Below are 18,808 nucleotides of genomic sequence, written 5' to 3' on the forward strand. Positions count from 1 at the left end.
TCTCTGACTTTCTGCCTAGTGTCAATTGCTTTATATCAAGATCTACTTGTTTTCATAATGTTTCTTCTCCAGCAGCTTCTTAAGTTTTACCTTCCGATGGTGATGGCAATACCAGAGCCTTCCTCACGTTGAATGTAATTGTTGTCACAAGGATTCATGTTTAGCAAATTGAAGATGGATTAGGATTAAGACTAACTTCTCATAACTATTTGTCATTTTCTTTACTTATAATTTTGTAGCTTTCCAAAACCACCATTAAAAAGCACTGGATTTCTTGATCTTTGTGGTTAATTAGCCAATCTGTATGTTCCTTTACTGATCTAAAATTTGAATTATCAAAATTCTAAGGGAAACTACTTAAAAGAAAAAATAGAATGTCTCTCTAGAAAGTGTGACCTTAAAATAAACTATGCATTGGAAGAAAGACTTAGAATGACCTCGCATATTTTACAAGAATTTAAAGCATATACTATTTTTATACCCTAAAATTACATAAAGTACTTTTACATAAATAATGCTCTGTTATCATTCACTGCATATGGGAAGCCGGTTTTAGTAAGTTAATCATGGGAAGGAGATTTCCTGAATGTTATTTCCCCACTTCATGTTGGAAAATTATTGTTTCACACTTTCAAATGTATCATGTTTTGCATAATGTCCACCCTATCACACTTGATGTCCACTTTTTATAAATGATGTGAAAGAGTCGAAAATTTTGGATGTGAAATAATCAAAGCCTCTTCGGTATAATAGTGCCCCCCTCCATTAGTCCAATGCCCCAATCTTGAAGACATCACCATGCTTAGTAGGAGTTTTCTATTTCTATATCATGCTCCTTGGCATTTTTGACAAAATCCGAACACTTTGGGCACAGGTTTTAAAATAGAATATTTTCCACATACTAACATTCTTCAAGCCACAATCGCATAAATAAAAAATAAAAAAACTCCTCAATGACTTAAGAATATATTCTACTAGGTTATGTGTTACTAATGAAAGGTTTTCAAGAGTTTAAGTGATAGTCTAGCAATAATAACATCATTTGTGATGCCTCATATTTGTGATTCAAACTTCACCTCTACCCATCCCCATTGTCACTTATAAATAAATAAAAATGGCTTCCAATTGATCCTCTAGATTATTTATTTATTTATTTTATAGGATCTCAAACATGTGAGAAATTGTCTTTTACTTTAGGATATGTGATCTCCCCCTCTCCTCTTCCTTTACTTGGAACATCCATCTTGTTCTCCATTGAATGACTGAATTACTTTAAGAATCTCATCAATGTTACTCTCATTCCAAATTTTAATCAAATTCTCAAACACTCATATAGAACTCCTTTTCAAGGAATTGTACAGTCTCTTTAGCTTACAAATTCCTTTGCCTTAACTTATTTATTTTTCTTTGAAAATCTCATGGCTGTATCTAGATAAGATCTATCATATTTTCCATTCCCCTATCATCTACAATGTGGTGTCCAAGGGAAGTGTAATTCCCTCGAATCTCCCAAAAATTATTGTTGGTGTAAAAATTGATTTTGTACCAATTTACATGGTGCCATTTCAATATGTTACCAATGCTATCTCTCATTGTCTTCCATGGTCCTCACCATTTATCTTCTCTATTTGGAATATTTGGTTATCTTAAAATAAATCACCATTCAACAGATAGATTCACACCACCATTATTCAACATGCCATAGAATTTTACCAATGCTATCTCTGCTTCAGCACCATGCCAAGCACACGACGCCATTCAGAACATGAAAAGAAACAGCTAGTATCATTTTGAAAAAGGAATTGATGTGTCCTAAGAACATTATGAAAAAAACATATTACAATGTTCAAATTAATTTCCAGACAAGCAATTATTCTTTGTTGAACTAAAAATAAAAAAGAAGAAAGTGTAGAAAAGCCTCTAAGAAATCGCATTGTCAAAAATATTTGGAAAAACTGCTGAAGTGTTGTTTAGGGGGTTCTCTCTCCAAAATTGAGAGAAAAATGCATTTAGAGAGGCTATAAGGGATGCTTGATTTCACCAGCATAAAATAAAACCCTGAATACAAACAATCATTTCTCATAGACACACTCATCACCACCATGATAGTAAGTAATAACCACAGTAAAGAGAGGATATCAATGTTCAACAAGTACTAAATCCAATAGTATTAACCAAGAAAATATGCAACAGAGAGAGTCCAACCCCATTCTACATTCTTAACCCTTTAAGAAGAAGGAAAAGAAAAATAGACAAAAAACAATTTCATCAATGATGATCAAGGACTCACTTCCTCTTCCTAACTTGTAAATCATCATCATCCTCATCCTCTTCCTCAACAAAGTCATCATCATCAACATCCTCATCCTCATCACCCCACTCATCTTCATCAAGCCCATCCAACTCATCATCCGACTCCTCCGCCTCATCATCATCGACACGTCGCTGACTAGCAGCCTCCACAACCCGAGTCTGGTCCTTGGCAAAATACCCATTTACCAAACCAGCTTCTTTATCAGCTTTCTCAACAGAGACAAAGCCACCACTAGCCCTCTCGCCTTTGTCAATAGCTACAACACCCTCCTCCCCCTTAAGATTAAGATCAAACCCAAAGAACCCACCTTCTCTTTTGTTGAACACAATGTTATAAGCAGCCACCTTGGAGGTATTGTTTATGCCATTGCATTTTTGGACGATGCGATTCCGAAGGATATGGAGGGGGACTTTGGTGTTTCCAAGTACCATTCTGGTTGCCATTGTTGAGGCTTAGGGAAGTGAAAACTATGGAAGTTTTCTGTGTTTGTTTGCTGGCTTTGCTGGAAGAGGAGGCTGAGTACAAAGTAGCCAAGCGTGCGGTTTCATATAGGGAGGGTTTAGGGTTTTAGGATGACACGTGGCCTTCTGGCGTGTGCAGAATGTGGTTCTAGAGACTTCCTGTTTGGTAAAGGTTGCCTTGTAGCATTTTCTATTGTAAAACGTTGGTCGTTAATGGAAATAAGCGGTATAATTTGTACAATTATTTAAGGGTTTCTCTTATTTGGGTTTTATATTTTTTAGTTTAAAAATATTTGTACATCCTTACGTTTAAGTAGAGACAAAATTAAAGGATAATTCGGTAAAATTGCAATTCTAACTCCCACTAAAATATTGCCTAAAAAACAGGATCACTCTCCTATTAAGTTTTAAATTACTTTATCTACTTTTAAATTACTTTTTCAAAATAAAAATGATATATATTAGTTTTTATTTATTTATTATTTATTTTGTTTTTTTATGTGATATGTGGCAGTTTTTTTTTTTTTTTTAATTTTTAAGGAAATCATGGGTGGGTTTTTTTTTAAAGAAGATGGGGTAGTTTTATTTTTTTACAGAACTTGGAATAGGCGTTTTTTAATAGAAAACCGTTTTTTTTTAGAAGGTGGGATGGTTTTTTTAGGAGAAAGTGGAAATTGTGGACAATTTTTATTTTTTCATTTTTTTGTTATTAGTTTTTGTTGATTTACAGATTTTTTATTTTTTAGGAATAAGAATAAGTTAATTAAATTAGGAGTATTTTTGTAAGTTGAAAACATAATAACTAACTTTTTGAATCCTCTCAATATATAGAGAAGATAAAATAAAATAAAAAACACAATTTTTTTTTCTACAAAATAAGACCACTAACAATTATTAATCCTCCTCCATCCTTTCAATTATTGAGCCTAAAGATTCTATCTTTTTTTTTTTTTTAAATAAGTATTTTAATCTGGCGACTACTCTTGACATGCAATGCCTTGGCTTTGGTTCAATTTATTTTTCCAATTTCCAAATTTTGGTCTAATTGGACTGCAAACTTAATCCTTCTAACTGGCATGTGCTTCAAGCCTTGCTCCTTGCATCTCCTAATTTAGAAGGTCTTGTTTTTAATAAGGTTATCAGAGTTAATTGGAGGATATTTTTTTAATTAATCTTCCCCAAACCTAAAAATAGGATCTACTACTGTATTTTTGCCATCAGCTTTTTTTAAACAGTGAAGACAAAGGCATGCTGGGTGGAGCCTCCAAATGGTCCTGATTATCTTTCATCACACCTTACAAATTTTAATTTTAGAGGATTTGAAGGATTATAACATGAACTGGAATTTGTAATATATATTCTAAAGGAGGCAAGGGCCTTGAAAACAATGACCATCAAAGCTTCTAGTGGAAAGTTAAAGGAAAGTGTTGAAAAGATGCTATCAATGTTCCCAAGGCTCTCTAGGACATGTCTGAAACCAAAGCTCTCTCTCTCTCTCTCTCTCTCTCTCTCTCTCTCTCTCTCTCCCTAAATGGTAAATAGCAACTAATTTCAAAGGCATGCCACAATTGTTTTCTATGTATGGACCTGTGTTGATGATAATGTGTTATTAGTCTTTTCTTTCTGTTAATTCTCTTTTTTGTTCTGCCCTCCTTTTAAATTATTTGATGGAGAGAGAGAATGGATCAATTATCCGGTGTTCTCTAATCTCCTTGTGATAGATTGATTCTTGTGACAAAAAATGTTCAAAACCTCCACTTGACCTGCACAGTATAAATATTATGAATTGGGCTAAATTTTGGATAAAGAAATGTTCATAAATAAGCTTTTGTTTGTCTCTTCATATGAATGATTTTAAAGATTGTTGCCTGGAATAGTTGAAATGGTAAAAAGAATTGAATGTCTCTCTTGAAAGTGTGACCTCAAAAATAAACTATATATTGGAAGAAAGACTCAGAATGTTGTGTACTTTTCTTTGCTTTCTACAAGATTATTTCTTATCAAATCTTCTTCACTATCCCATAACTAATTCAATGATATCACTTCGGCATAACAGGTCAGTGATTTGGCAACATGCATCTTTCGACATAACACCTCTATTGCTAGTCATGTATCTGAGTCTTTTGTTTGCCTTTGTAATATGTGCAACTGAAGTAAACTGATAGGGGTGAAATATAGTATAAGATGCTCTTGGTGTAGATGAAATAATTAAGTAAGATCTTAAAAGCAGAGGTCTGAGCTTTCCTCATTAATTTTTTTTGTTTAGTAAATAGTTGTAAGCCCTTTGCTTCTTGATTCCTAGGGTAAAAAGTTTCTGGTAATCCATGTTTAGATTATCAATTCATGTTTATAGATAGTATTTAGATTAAGTAAGATCTTAAAAGCTTCTTGATTCCTGGAGGAAGCTTATAGACCTATTTGACACTTGGACAAATGATCACACAGATATTTATACAAATTAATTATCATATTTTTGTTGGTAAGGAAAGCATACGAATCATAAACTAATTACAAATTAAAAGAATTCTAGTTTAGTTCTTCATGATTAATGTTTAGTTTGTAAATTCATTAGTACATACGGTATTTAATAGTATAAGGGTCAATTTTTGGGTTAATTAAACACCTATATTTTAATTTGTTTGGATTTCAATTAGGAAGCTTATGGACCGAAAAATATACAAGTGGCTTTAATATGAAATGTGCCTACTATTATGTTATGCTTAGATAGTTGATCCATAAGTTGCTGAATCTCTTGCTTTCGTGTGGGCAATGCTTGTAGCTCAGTAAATACACCTTACTCAGGTGATTTTTGAAGTGTTCTCATATGTGAGTTCTGGTTTGGATTAATTTTTGGTTTGATTTTCCTTTGTTTTTGGTTGATTTTGTGATTGGAATATGTTGAAATGGCTTGCATTGTAATGTCGGTGGATTGACATTACAAGCAAGCGTTATGTCTTGCATGAATTGTCAAAAATCAAGGAACAAATTTTGACATGCAAGCTTGGCAATAAATGCATGCATGCCTATGTTAGAAGGTGTGGCTTGATCAACAAAGCCAAAGACATGCAATTCATCATGTAAGCATGTGTGAGAAAATCTGAATCTTGCATTAAATGTTGCATGGACTCATGGCCGAATTTATTGACTTCTGAAGTCTCGCATTATTTTCATGTGCTGGAACTATTGATAATCTGGCTGAACATCTAGCGATAAATAGATGTGAGTTTGAGAGAAGATGCAAGAGAAGCAAGAGAGAGTTCCTACGTGAGATAGAGAGATAGTAAAGAGCTTTTTTTGTGTGTGTGCACCTGAGATAGGAAGCTAGAGTATCTTGCAACTCTTGCCTAAATACAATAGGGTGTTCTCTATCTATTTGTGAGAGTGTCTTAAAGCCATTGTTGTAATCTCCAAAATTATAGTGAAACTTTATTCTATCGCCTCCTATGGACGTAGGCATATTGCCAAACTACATAAATTCCTTGTGTCATATTTTCTTCTCTCTTTTCTTTAACCTTGAGTAAACAGATTATTTCACCAATTTTCACAACAACTGGTATCAGAGCTCCAGGTTGATTTATTCAATGGAGATCAACGCTTCTATTGCCAAGGTAGACATAGTTAAGTTCAACAGAATTAGTAACTTCGGGTTTTGGCAAAGAAGGGTGAAAGATCTATTGGTACAACAAGGTTTGGTGAAGGCTTTGTACGAGAAAGCAAATAAACCAGAGATGATGATGGATGATGAATGGGAAGAACTCGATATGAAGGCAGTCAGTACAATTCGACTATGTCTGGCAGACGAGCTTATGTACAATGTCATGGATGACGTGTCTACTGCGGCTAAATGGTTGAAGTTGGAGCCGGTATATGTCCAAGTCCCTCACAAAATCTTCAGTGAAAACTGTATGAGCTTAAGATGGCAGAGGGTGCGGATTTGGCTCAACACATCCACGCATTCAATAAAATTATCAGTGACTTGTTGCGGATTGATATAAAATTCGATGATGAAAACAAGGCAATGATGCTTTTGTCCTCCCTTCTGGCATCCTATGAACACTTAATTACAACCCTGCTTTGGGGGAAAGAGACTCTGGAATTTGAAAAGATCTCAAGAGCACTGTTGGATCACTACCAACGAAAGTAGAATTCGAGTGAAAGTTTTGGTGAAGGGCTTATGGTAAAGGGTAATCAAGATCGTGGAAGGAAGAAAGACAGAGATCACATTTCTTCCAAGTGACATAGCAAATCCAAATCCAAAAGCAAGACAGTGAAGTGCCATGAATGCCAAAAGAAGGGGCATATTAAGCGAAACTGTCCAAAGTGGAAAAGAGGTAAGGACAAAGATAAAGAAAGGTAATCAAGATCTGCAAACATTGTAGCAGCAAATTTAGATGGAGATATGCTTTCTATTTCATCTAGTGCCAATAGGCTAATTGATTCTTGGATTCTGGATTCAGCATGTTCTTTCCATGTGACTCCTCACAGAGATTGGTTCAACACTTACAAGTCGATTAATTGTGGTTCTATTCTAATGGGTAACAATGCTGCTTGCAAAGTTGTTGGAATAGGAACAATTAAGATAAAGATGTTCGATAATGTGGTTAGGACATTAGGAGAGGTATGACATGTTCCAGAGGTGAAAAAGAATTTAATTTCATTGGGAACCCTAGACTCTAATGGCTATTGCTATAAGTTTGAGAGTGGGTTAATGAAGGTGTCAAAGGGCGCTATGGTTGTGATGAAGGGGCAGAAAGTAGAAGGTAATGTCTACAAGCTATTCAGCAACACCATTGTAGGTGGCGCTGCTGTGGTGACTGAATCTGAGCAGGATGATACACTCCTGTGGCATATGCAACTAGGGCATATGAGTGAGCATGGCATGAGGGAATTGCAAAAAAGTAATCTATTGGCTAGAGCTAAGTCATGCAAGTTAGATTTCTGCAAATATTGTGTCATGGGAAAGCAGTGTAGGATGTGATTCAAAATAGCCACGCACAAGACATAGGGTATATTGGATTATGTACACTGATATTTAGGGGCCGGTGCAAGTGGTCTCTAATGGTGGAGCTCGGTATTTTATGAGTTTTATTGATGATTATTCTAGAAAGGTTTGGGTTCACTTCTTGAAGAACAAGTTTGAGGCATTTGCAAAGTTCAAGAAGTGGAAAGCTGAAGTGAAAAACCAGACTGAAAGGAAGATCAAGTGCCTAAGATCTAATAATGGCACTAAGTACAAGGATGGAGAGTTCTTGAAGTTTTGTGAAGAGCATGGTATTAAGAGGCACTTTACAGTAAGAAGAACACCTCAACAGAATGGAATGGCTGAGAGACTTAACCGGACAATTGGTGAGATAGCTAGATGCATAAGACTGAATACTAGGCTTTCTAAAGTCTTCTGGGCTGAAGTAGTGAACATGGCTTGTTACATTTTTAACTGATTGCCTAGAGCTATGCTTGATGGGAAAGTTGTTGAAGATGTATGGACAGGGAAAGAAGTTGATTACTCGTTGATGAGGATATTCGGGTGTCCAGCCTAAGTTCATATTCCTATTGAAGAAAGGTCAAAGCTTGATTCAAAATCCAAGAAGTGTATTTTTCTCAGGTTCGAGAAATGAGTAAAAGGGTACAAGCTTTAGGATCCAGTGGCACAAAAGGTGGTGATTAGCAAGGATGTGGTGTTTGACAAGAAGTCCATGATAAAAGATTTCAGAAAGGAAGAAGATTCTCAAGAAAAGGGAAGCAGTAGTGACAACAATAGAGCAATGGTGTAGGTGGAGCTAGATGAAGTGAAGTCTCAGCTAGAGAAGGAATCTCATAATAGTGATCAAGAAGATCACAACATGATATCAGAATAGCCTAAACGCAACATAAGACCACCAGTCAAGTATGGTTTGGAGGATTTTGCTTCTTATTGCTTAGTAACCAATTGTGGGCATCCTTCCACTTTTCAAGAAGCAATTGATAACTCTGAAAGGGACAAGTGGATGGAAGCTATGGTGGAGGAGATGGAGTCCTTGAATAAGAACAAAACTTGAGAGTTGTCAAAACTTCCAAATTGCAAGTGGGTGTTCAGAAAGAAGGAAGCAGTATCAGAAAAGGAAGGAGAATGGTTCAAAGCAAGATTGGTAGCAAAGGGATATTCACAAAGACATGGGATTGACTACAATGAGGTTTTCTTACCTATGGTCAGGCATACTTCTATCAGGGTAGTGTTAGCCTTAGTAGCACATTAGGATCTGGAATTGGAACAGCTGGAAGTGAAGACGGCATTCTTTCATGGGAATTTGGAGGAAGAAATCTTCATGAAACAACTAGAGGGGTTCAAGAAGCCTAGTATAGAGAATTTTGTCTACAAATTGAAGAAGTCACTCTATGGGCTTAAACAATCTCCCAGACAATGGTACATGAGGTTTGATTCCTATATGATTCAAATTGGTTATACCCGTTGTGAGTATGATTGCTTCGTATATGTTAAGATGCTTGATGATGGTTCTTATATTTTCTTGTTACTGTATGTTGATGACATGCTAATTGCTGCTAAGAGCATGTGTGAGGTTGACAAGTTAAAAGCTTTGTTGCGCAAAGAGTTTGACATGAAAGACTTGGGTACAGCTAAGAAAATTTAGGGTATGGAGATTCACAGGGATAGGGAGTCAAGAAAGTTGTGGTTATCTCAAAAGAACTATATCAGAAAAATTCTTGAAAAATTCAACATGCAAGATGCTAAGCCCGTAAGCACCCCATTGGTGAATCACTTCAAATTATTTGGTAGTTAGTGCCTGAAGAATGAAAAAAAAATTGAAGACATATCAAAGGTTCCATATGCAAGTGCAGTTCGGTGTTTAATGTACGCGATGGTTTGCACCAAGTTGGATTTAGCTCATGCAATGAGTATTGTCAGTAAGTTCATGGCAAACCCAAGTAGAGAGCACTGGAATGTAGTGAAGTGGATATTCAGATACTTGAATGGATCCGTAGAATATGAGATCCTGTTTGCAAGGCAACATGGGGATAATTTAGTGGTAGGATATGTGGATTCAGACTATGCAGACAATATAGATAACAGAAGGTTTACAACAGTTTATGTGTTCACATTGTCAAGAGGGCTTATTTGTTGGAGATCCACACTACAATCCCCAGTAGCCATGTCTACTATAGAAGCTGAGTACATGGCAGTAGCTAAAGCTGCAAAGGAAGCACTGTGGTTGAAAGGGCTAGTTGAAGAGCTTGGTTTGAACCAAGGAGGAGTACAGTTGCATTGTGACTGTCAAAGTGCCATTTACTTGGCAAAGCATCAGGTTTATCATGCTAGGAAAAAGCATATTGATGTAAGATTACACAAGATAAGGGGGTTGACTGCTACAAGAGAAATTGTTCTTGAGAAGATTGACACTTCAAAGAATGCAGCTAATATGTTGACGAAGCCGGTACCTACAAATAAGTTCAAGTACTGCTTGGACTTGATCGGTGTTTGTGGCTTGTGATAGCTTGTAAGGGCTAAGGTGGAGGTGATCGAAGAGTCTCATTTGTGAAGCTTGATACAATTCAAGCCAAGGTGGAGGTTTTTTGAAATGGCTTGAATTGTAATGTCGGTGAATTGACATTACAAGCAAGCATTATGTCTTGCATGAATTGTCAAAAGGCAAGGAACAAATTCTAACATGCAAGCTTGGCAATAAATGCATGCATGCCTATGTTAGAAGGTGTGGCTTGATCAACAAAGCCAAAGACATGCAATTTAGCATGTAAGCATACGTGAGAAAATCTGAATCTTGCATTTAATGTTGCATGGACTTATGGCCGAATTTATTGACTTCTGAAGCCTTGCATTATTTTCATGTGCTGGAACTATTGATAATTTGGCTGAACATCTAGCTATAAATAGATGTGAGTTTAAGAGAAGATGCAAGAGAAGCAAGATGGAGTTCCTACGTGAGATAGAGAGACAGTAAAGAGCTTCTTTTGTGTGTGTGCACCTGAGATAGGAAGCTAGGGTATCTTGCAACTCTTGTCTATATACAATAGGGTGTTCTCTATTTATTTGTGAGAGAACCAAGGGTGTATTTGAGGTTTGAGTTTGTGTGAGAGTGTCTTAAAGCCATTGTTGTAATCTCCAAAATTATAGTGAAACTTTATTTTATCACCTCTTATGGACGTAGGCATATTGCCGAACCACGTAAATTTCTTGTGTCAAATTTTCTTCTCTGTCTTCTTTAACCTTGTGTAAATAGATTATTTCACTAATTTTCACAACATAATATCATGGATTGTGCTGAATTGTGGTGTTGGTGATTGGGTGATGGTTGGGTGTATGTGCAGCAAACTTGGGACAAACACAAACAAAGGAGAGAGAGAGAGAGAGAGAGAGAGAGAGAGAGAGAGAAATTATTAAAATATTGTATACAAAGTTACAGTAACCGTGTATATTTACACGGTTGCTGTAGCATCTTTGTATATTTACAAAAGTTTAGAAAGATTGATGCTAGTGCTTTTTGTGCCATGTTGTGTAATTTTTTGCATTTTACGTTGACTAATGCAATTGCTCTTAGGGTGGCAAAATCAACCGAAACCTTTTTGCTCACCCAAACCCACCCACTTAAATAAGACCCAAACCCACCCATTTATTAATTGGGTTAAATGGGTGTTAAGTATTAACCCAATTAAACCCAATTAACATTAATGTTTATTGGGTTTTAATCGGATACCCAACTAGATCCAGTTATTATCTAAGTATCATTTCTACAAATCACCCAACTCTAGAATGGAAAGGATGGAATCGTAGTGCCAGCGGTGGCCCCAATCCCTTGCATTTTTAAATTAATATGTACACTAGTATAGTTAACGTTTTCCTATTTCCCCATCCCTTGTGTCTTGTGTCTATATTATCTCAAAAAAAAAAAAAGTATAGTTAAGATTTGTAATATACAACATGTGTACATGACATAAATACAATATAAAATTAGCAGATTAGGCTCGAGCTTTAACAAGTTCATGTCAATTCCAAAAAAAAAAAAAAAAATCAGACGTGAAACCCATTTCGACCGTTTAGAACCGTTCAACTGAGCATCATTTTACTAGTTTACCCTTTGAAACATTATTTAGTGGTGTGATTTAATAATAATAAAGATTTATTTATTTACATTATTTATAATTTCACAAAATTTATTATGAGATATTATAACTATTAATTTTTTTTTGAAGGCGAACCAATTAATCATTCATTGAAATGTAAAGAATCATAATACAAAGCATCTGCCGTCGGCGGTGGAGTATCTTCAATCCAATATAAATCATTGACTAAATTCCTAGCATGTTTTGCTAATGTATGAGCAACCATGTTTCCACCTCTCTTTACCCAATTAATAGATAGGACCTGCATTTCTCTAAAATTGAACTCGATGTCTTCATATATGTGGCCAAGCATTGAGCTATTCTCTATAGAAACAGATAGAGCCTACATCACATTTAAGTAATCTCCTTCAATAATCACCCGAGAAAAGCCAACTTCCCTTGAGAATTCCACAGCTCTTTGGCAAGCCAACACCTCAACCTCCTCACTGCTATTCACATAAGGACCTTCACTGACATGTTCGCCATAACCTCACTTGAATAGTTTCTGATTATAGCACCAAAACCCGAGCAATGTTGGTCTGAAAATACAACAACATCAAAGTTCAATTTGAACTCCTCTGCTGGTGGAGCACACCAAACACAACTCCTAGAAATCTTAGTCGAAGAAGTAAGGACCATCTGTGCTTTCCTATACTCATCAAGAAATTCTTCAACCCTCTTCTTTAGCCAACCCGGTTCCCTTAAATGTCCACAAATTATAACTATTAATTTAAAATAGTTGGTACACAAATTTTGTCGCCATTATAAATAAATTGATGTTATAACTTACGTGTTTTTTATATGTATAAAATAAGGCAGTTTTACTACTCAAGAGAGGTGCACTGCGCACCTAGCGGCCATCTATAGTGTGAGTATTTTTTTTTTTGGATTTTATATAGACTTCAATTTTGTGGGCGAAGGGTGTTCTTATAGTGGAGTGTTTGTTTTACGAAATAGTGCAAATATATGTAACTTAGAGAACTCACATCAGTGGGTGCAAAATTGTACAAAATAGAAAAAGATGCACAATATACATAATATTTCCTAAATCTGCCCCACATCAGTTTGGCTATTGTTGTGTAAATATACACATTTGCTACAGTAATTGTGCATATTTGCACGGTTATTGTAGATGTGTATATTACTATTTTATTAATTTTTTCTCTCATCTTTGCTCTCATTAGTCTCTCTTCCCCCACATACTCTCAACACCGCCTAACCACTACTCAATCACCACCACCACAACCCATGATATTCCAATTACAAAATCAACCAAAAACAAAGAAAAATCAAACCAAAAATCAATCCAAACCCAAAATCAAACCTTCAATGGAAAATTCAACAATGTAGAACCCAAAATCAAACTTTCAACAAAAAACTCATCAACCTAAACCCAAACTCAAATCGAAGCCGCTGTCACCACTGCCATGGAGAGCTTGCTGCTTTCCTTGCTTGTGGAGAGCTTGCTGCTGCCATTAGAGAAGAGAGAAACAAGTGCTTGAGAGCTACGACAAAGGAAAAGATAAAAATAAAAATAAAAATAAAAAGTGAAGAGAAAAGATTGTGGAAGTAGAGAGAATTTTGCCCAAAAAAAAGAAGAAGTAGAGAGAAGACCGTCGGAGTAGAGAGAATTTACCCCAAAAAAAAAGTAGAGAGAAGATTTGATTATGTGAGATAAAAAAGAGGGTCAGATGTTTTAGTGGTGGGGGTTAAAAGTGAGGGGAAAGGAAGCTTCCTTGAAGCTTCCTTACTTGTAAGTATCTCTATAATATAATTTAATTATAAAATAATTATAATTGAGTATTTTTTTTTCAAACAAAGCATGATTTTATTTGGAATCTTATTAAAGTCTATATTAAAAATTTTAATTCAAATCAGTGCCTTTTTTTAAAACTAAAATCATACTAATAGTAAATAATCTCTCTCTCTCTCTTTCCGATGCGTAATCCTGAAACGACACTCTGTCCAATGCATAATCCTGAAACGACACTTCAAAATATTTCATTGATGGCAGAATGATTGTCGAAGATATCGATTTGTCGGCTGTCGCCGAAGCCACTATTTTGGTGGTCTGGCCACCAATGCTGGCGACAAGGTGGGCAAAAACATTGATCTAGCAACAGTCGTTGGAAACACTATTTCGGCAGTTCGACCATTGGAACTCCACCACAAGCGGCTCCATTGGCCAAGCTACCGGTGTTGGTAGTTTACTTTAAATATAAGTTTAAATTAAAAAAGTATGACTATTAGGGAAAATAATAAAAAAATTGATGGATAATGAATATTTGATTGAAACATCTTGTGATATAGATAAACTGATGTGGGTGTTTTGTAAAAGTGATGGTGTAAAATAGAAAAAGTATGTTTTTTTGTGTAAATAGACAGAATCTTTTATAAGAGTTGATGTGGTTGCTCTAAAATGCATGTAGCTGAGTTGTTGTCATGCTAGTGAACCTGTTGCATGGGTTAAGATGTACATTTGATATTCTTTGATGGTTGTGTGAAATGCCATAAAGAGAATGAGTGTTGCATCTTAGCCAAACCATGTAACACAATGATGTCTATCTTATTATTCTTATTGTCAAAAGTTTATTGCACATTATATATAATTATTTATTTAAGTGATTAAAATAATAAGTAAATTTCACATAATTTTTTGTGAGTTTATAATATGAGTGTGAGTTTTAAATTATTTTACTATTTTTAAACCACATAGCCAACTATTTAAAGGTGATTTTCGTAAATTAATAAAAAAAATGAAAACCCATTACAACACTAGTTATATTGCTCTTAGGAATTTCATCAAACAGTTGTATAACATACTCAAAACCTATCTTGATCAAATGAAAATTTCAATGCAACCAACTCTATGCAATCCATCACATGTCCTGAAACACTTGGATAAGTGTAAAGGGAAAAGTCCAAAAATTAAACCTAACAAAAAAAAAATGCAAAAACTTACACATAGAAAAGAGATTAGATGCAAAAATCAAACAAATTTTGTAGTTAAACCTTGTTTTTATCTAAGTGGATTAGATGTATTTTTTATATTTTATGAAATTAACTTTATGAATGACCTTAATACGTAGAGAAGAGATTATACGTATATTTAAAAAAAAAAAAAACAGCGAGAAGAAAGTCAGAAAGAAGAGAGAACGAACTCCGAACATCGTGTTTGAGATTACTCTCATCTCATCATTTGTGTTTTGAAACCTCACCTCTCTTAAAAGTTGAAACAAAAACCCACCTCCCAATTTTGCGGTCTTGTTCCTTTATTTCACTCTTGACATGAGTTTTAATTTTAACTTCTAAAAGGTTCCATTCAATTCGTATTTCTTAGGGCTCTCTGTGCACATTACAAAGCCAAGCCTGAGAGGCCAACAAAAGCGACGATCTTACATGAGGTAACTCTCTCTCTCTCTCTCTCTCTCTCTCTCTCTCTCTGTATGTGTAAATGAATTCCAATTTTATACTTATAAAAACTTCAAATCAATTTGAATTCTATATAATTCTCTTTCACCCCAAACAGAATTGATGGCCGAATCGAAGACAATATCCCAGAAACTGTCTCCCAAAAAAGACACATGGGTCGATAGGATCAGCGATTTACCAGAATCTCTTATTTGCCATATCCTTTCATTTCTTCCAATCCAAGAGGCAGTAGCCACAAGCATTTTGTCAAGCAGATGGGAACACCTTTGGACTCTCGTCTCGAGACTCGACCTCGACAGTGAAACAATCGGCGATTCATTGTCATGCGGCCAATCGCCTAATCAAGGTCAGTGCAAACCCTTCAGCTTTGGGCACATTGTGTCCAGACTCTTGACTCTACACAGAGCACCTTACCTTCGAACTTTTCGCCTCAAATTCTTCTTGTGCCGTAACTGTTCTCGTCTTGATAAATGGATTGGCAATGTCGTTGAGCGTAAATTGGAAGAACTTGATCTCGAGATTTATGGTGATGATTCCATTTGGAAATTGCCTCAGAGCATTTTCTCTTGCAAGACGTTAGTAGTTTTGAATTTAAATGGCACAATTGTGCTTAATCCTCCTCCATCATTTCAATTCCCAAGCCTAAAGATACTCCGTCTGATACATATTGTTTATAGGCCTGACTCTGTTTTTAGGCTCCTCTCTGGCTGCCCGGTTCTCGAAGATTTGTCATTTCAAAGAGAAGATTTGGAGGGTGTGTTCAAACATAAAATATGTGCTTCTACTTTGAAACGTTTAAGTATAACTTTTGGCCAATCTGAATTCGATGGATCTTATTTCGGTTCTCTTGATTACAAACTTGAGATAAACGCCCCAGCTTTGGAGTACTTTAAGTTTGATGGTCATCTGCGTGACATCGTTTTCCTTCACAAACTAGACAGCTTAGTTCAGGCCGATGTTTATATTTGTAGTTTTGAGGCTCGTACATTTTGGGTAAATTGGGAAGATGATAGACATCAGGATGAATGTTGTGCAGATAGGGTGTTCAACTTTCTTGCCGCACTCTATAACGTCAAACTCCTGTCATTTTCCTCAAGTAGCTTAAAGGTGAGGTCCTTTTATTAGAATGTTTTATTCTTGTTCAAATTGCACTTACTCCTTCAACAATTGTGGGATGGAAAAACCGAAAAAGTGAGGTTGTAAATCAAAGTTTTAATAGCAATATTAGAAAAAGGGAAAAAAAAAAATGGTAGGACAATAGCTGGTTTAAGTCTCACTCCATTTTCTATTGACTTTAAAGACAGTTACTAGCACAAGCTTTGACTTTGTTGTGATTATACTCTTGTCATGCAGTGTCTCAGCTATGGTTCTGCTTGCCTTTCCCACTTCCAAAATTTGGTCCAATTGGACTTCAAAGTTAATGCTTGGACCTGGCACATGCTACAAACCTTGCTCCAAAATGCTCCTAATCTAGAAGTTCTTTTTGTTACTCATAAGGTAGTTTAATTAATTTGTTGTATTTTTAGTTGATCTTCCCTAAAATTAACACATATGATTTGTCGTGTCTTTTGTCATCAGAGTCATGGTTACCTTAAACACAATGTATGCTGGAAGGAGCCACCAGATGATCCTAATAATTTGACATCTTGCCTTACTAGTTTCTATTATAAAGGAATTGGTTTCGAGCACGAATTGGAATTTGTAAAATATATTCTAAAGGAGGCAAGAGTGTTGAGGAAAGCAACAATTCATGTTCGTGGTCATGATAGAAAGTTAAAGGGAAGCATTGTCAAGAAAATATCTACGTTCCCAAGGTGCTCAATGACATGTCTTCTTACAGTCAATTGAGGTATATTTGTTTAACTGTACTCAGCAACTAATTGGATGCATGTTCGAAGTATTTTCAGTTGTAAGTATAACAGACACTTTTGGTGGTATAGTTACATTACTCTTTTATGGTTTTTAATGATTTTTTTTTTTCATGTTTTGCCCGTTTCTAAATTATTTAAGAGAAAGAGAGAGAGAGAGAGAATCAATTATACAAAGTACTCCAACCTTCTCGGAATAAAATTGTTTCCTGGCTTCGAGATAATAGATTTGTGAAATCCATTTGTCATTTTTAATATAAGTATAATTGACTTTTGAGTCAAGTTAAAAATTTGATAAGGAAATGTTCATGAATAAACTTTTGATACTTCTTGATATGCCTAAAATTTTAGAATTTGGTTCACTCAATTTGATTTTTGACTAGGAAATTGAAATGGTAAAATAAATGAATGTTTTGATTAAATTTGTGACCATATATGTATACTCATAGATAACTCTTTGGTGTAACAGCTGGGAACTTCATTCTATCGACCTCTATTACTTGACATGACCATGTGAGACTCGACATGGCATCCTCATAATAGGGAGGACTTGTAATGGGACTCGTCTTTGGCTTTCAAGTGAGTCCTGGAGCTATCCTACGGAAAGGTTTTCTCTCTGCATGGAGTTATCAAGAGGTTTTGGTGGGAAACCAATGGGCAAAACGGGCAAAATCTGTGTTTTGAAAGAATAGATGATTTGATGTTTCTGCGCCTGTCTTTGTCTTGAGTGTAGGCTAGTTTTAGTAGCCCTCAAATGTCTCAGGACCTCCTTTTTTTTACTCTTGTACCTTATTTCATTATTATAATAAAAATTCTATTAGTCAGTAAAAGAAAAAAAAAGAATATGCCATAGAATATTTTATGACTTATTCCAAAATGTTCCATAAATTAAATTTCAAATGCTTCTCAAAAAAAAAAAAAATTTCAAACTCTCTCTCGTGTGGTCCTAGCAAAGAAAAAAAGAAAAACTCGTGTTAATTTCAAAACTCTCTCATTACCTCTCTCAAGCTGCCACCGATTTATGTTGCCGGAGATCCAAAAAATGCTGACCCACGCGCTGATCCCACGTTGCCGCTGATGCAGTGATGCTGTATAAATGGGTTTGTGAAAATATGGGATTTTGTTCATTGTTCTTTGAGTTTTGTGTTTGATTTCTCTGAAAATATAGGAAAATGTGTTGAGTTATGTGTTTGATTGCATATGGGTGCCGAAAATCCGGGTTGAAGTTTTGTATTTGGTTTCAATGCATAAGAAAATCATGTTCAATGTCTATTTGTTTTGTAAATTTTTGGGCATGTGTTTGTATTTTTGTAAATCTGAGTGATAGATTTACAAGGTTAATGTAAGAAAAGAAAAAAAAATAGTTTTTAATTTTTAATTTTCTGAGTTCTTCATGTTCAAAATATTAAAATTAAAAATTAACAATTTTAAAAATTAAAAATTTCAATTTTTAAAAATAAAAAACTTTCCACCACTTCAAAGTTCAAGCGTGAATGAGCATTTTTCCCTCAGAGTAACCACATCAATCCATCTAAAATCTTCTAAAATACAAAAAATTACCAATTTTACACATTTTAAGCAAAAAAACACGCACATCAGTAGGTATAAAAATATGCAAAATT

General features: G+C 35.2%; 1 protein-coding gene across 2 annotated transcripts; it reads left to right on the forward strand.

The window, feature by feature from the left end:
- The first annotated feature begins 15,034 nt into the window (after window positions 1-15,034).
- On the forward strand, window positions 15,035-18,029 carry LOC142640912 (F-box/FBD/LRR-repeat protein At3g52680-like). Of its 2 annotated transcripts, none has more exons than XR_012845280.1 (5): window positions 15,035-15,290; window positions 15,416-16,425; window positions 16,672-16,815; window positions 16,897-17,227; window positions 17,656-18,029. XR_012845280.1 is itself a non-coding variant. In XM_075815231.1 (5 exons), exons 2-4 carry the CDS (start codon window positions 15,421-15,423, stop codon window positions 17,164-17,166), a joined length of 1,419 nt encoding a protein of 472 aa, XP_075671346.1. In that variant the 5' UTR covers window positions 15,035-15,290; window positions 15,416-15,420; the 3' UTR covers window position 17,167; window positions 17,656-18,029. The 2 variants fall into 2 exon arrangements, 1 of the variants encoding a protein (XP_075671346.1); XM_075815231.1 differs by having other exon boundaries at window positions 16,897-17,167.
- The last annotated feature ends 779 nt before the right edge of the window (window positions 18,030-18,808 follow it).

This window comes from Castanea sativa, chromosome 6 (assembly GCF_040712315.1).
Source record: "Castanea sativa cultivar Marrone di Chiusa Pesio chromosome 6, ASM4071231v1".
NCBI classification, from domain to species: Eukaryota; Viridiplantae; Streptophyta; class Magnoliopsida; order Fagales; family Fagaceae; genus Castanea; species Castanea sativa.

Bases quoted from the DNA above. Each gene is read 5' to 3' on its own strand.
- LOC142640912 (XM_075815231.1), top strand. From the start codon at position 15,421: ATGGCCGAATCGAAGACAATATCCCAGAAACTGTCTCCCAAAAAAGAC. The intron at 16,426-16,671 runs GTGAGGTCCTTT...CTTGTCATGCAG, and splicing joins TTTCCTCAAGTAGCTTAAAG to TGTCTCAGCTATGGTTCTGC. The intron at 16,816-16,896 runs GTAGTTTAATTA...TTTTGTCATCAG, and splicing joins TTCTTTTTGTTACTCATAAG to AGTCATGGTTACCTTAAACA.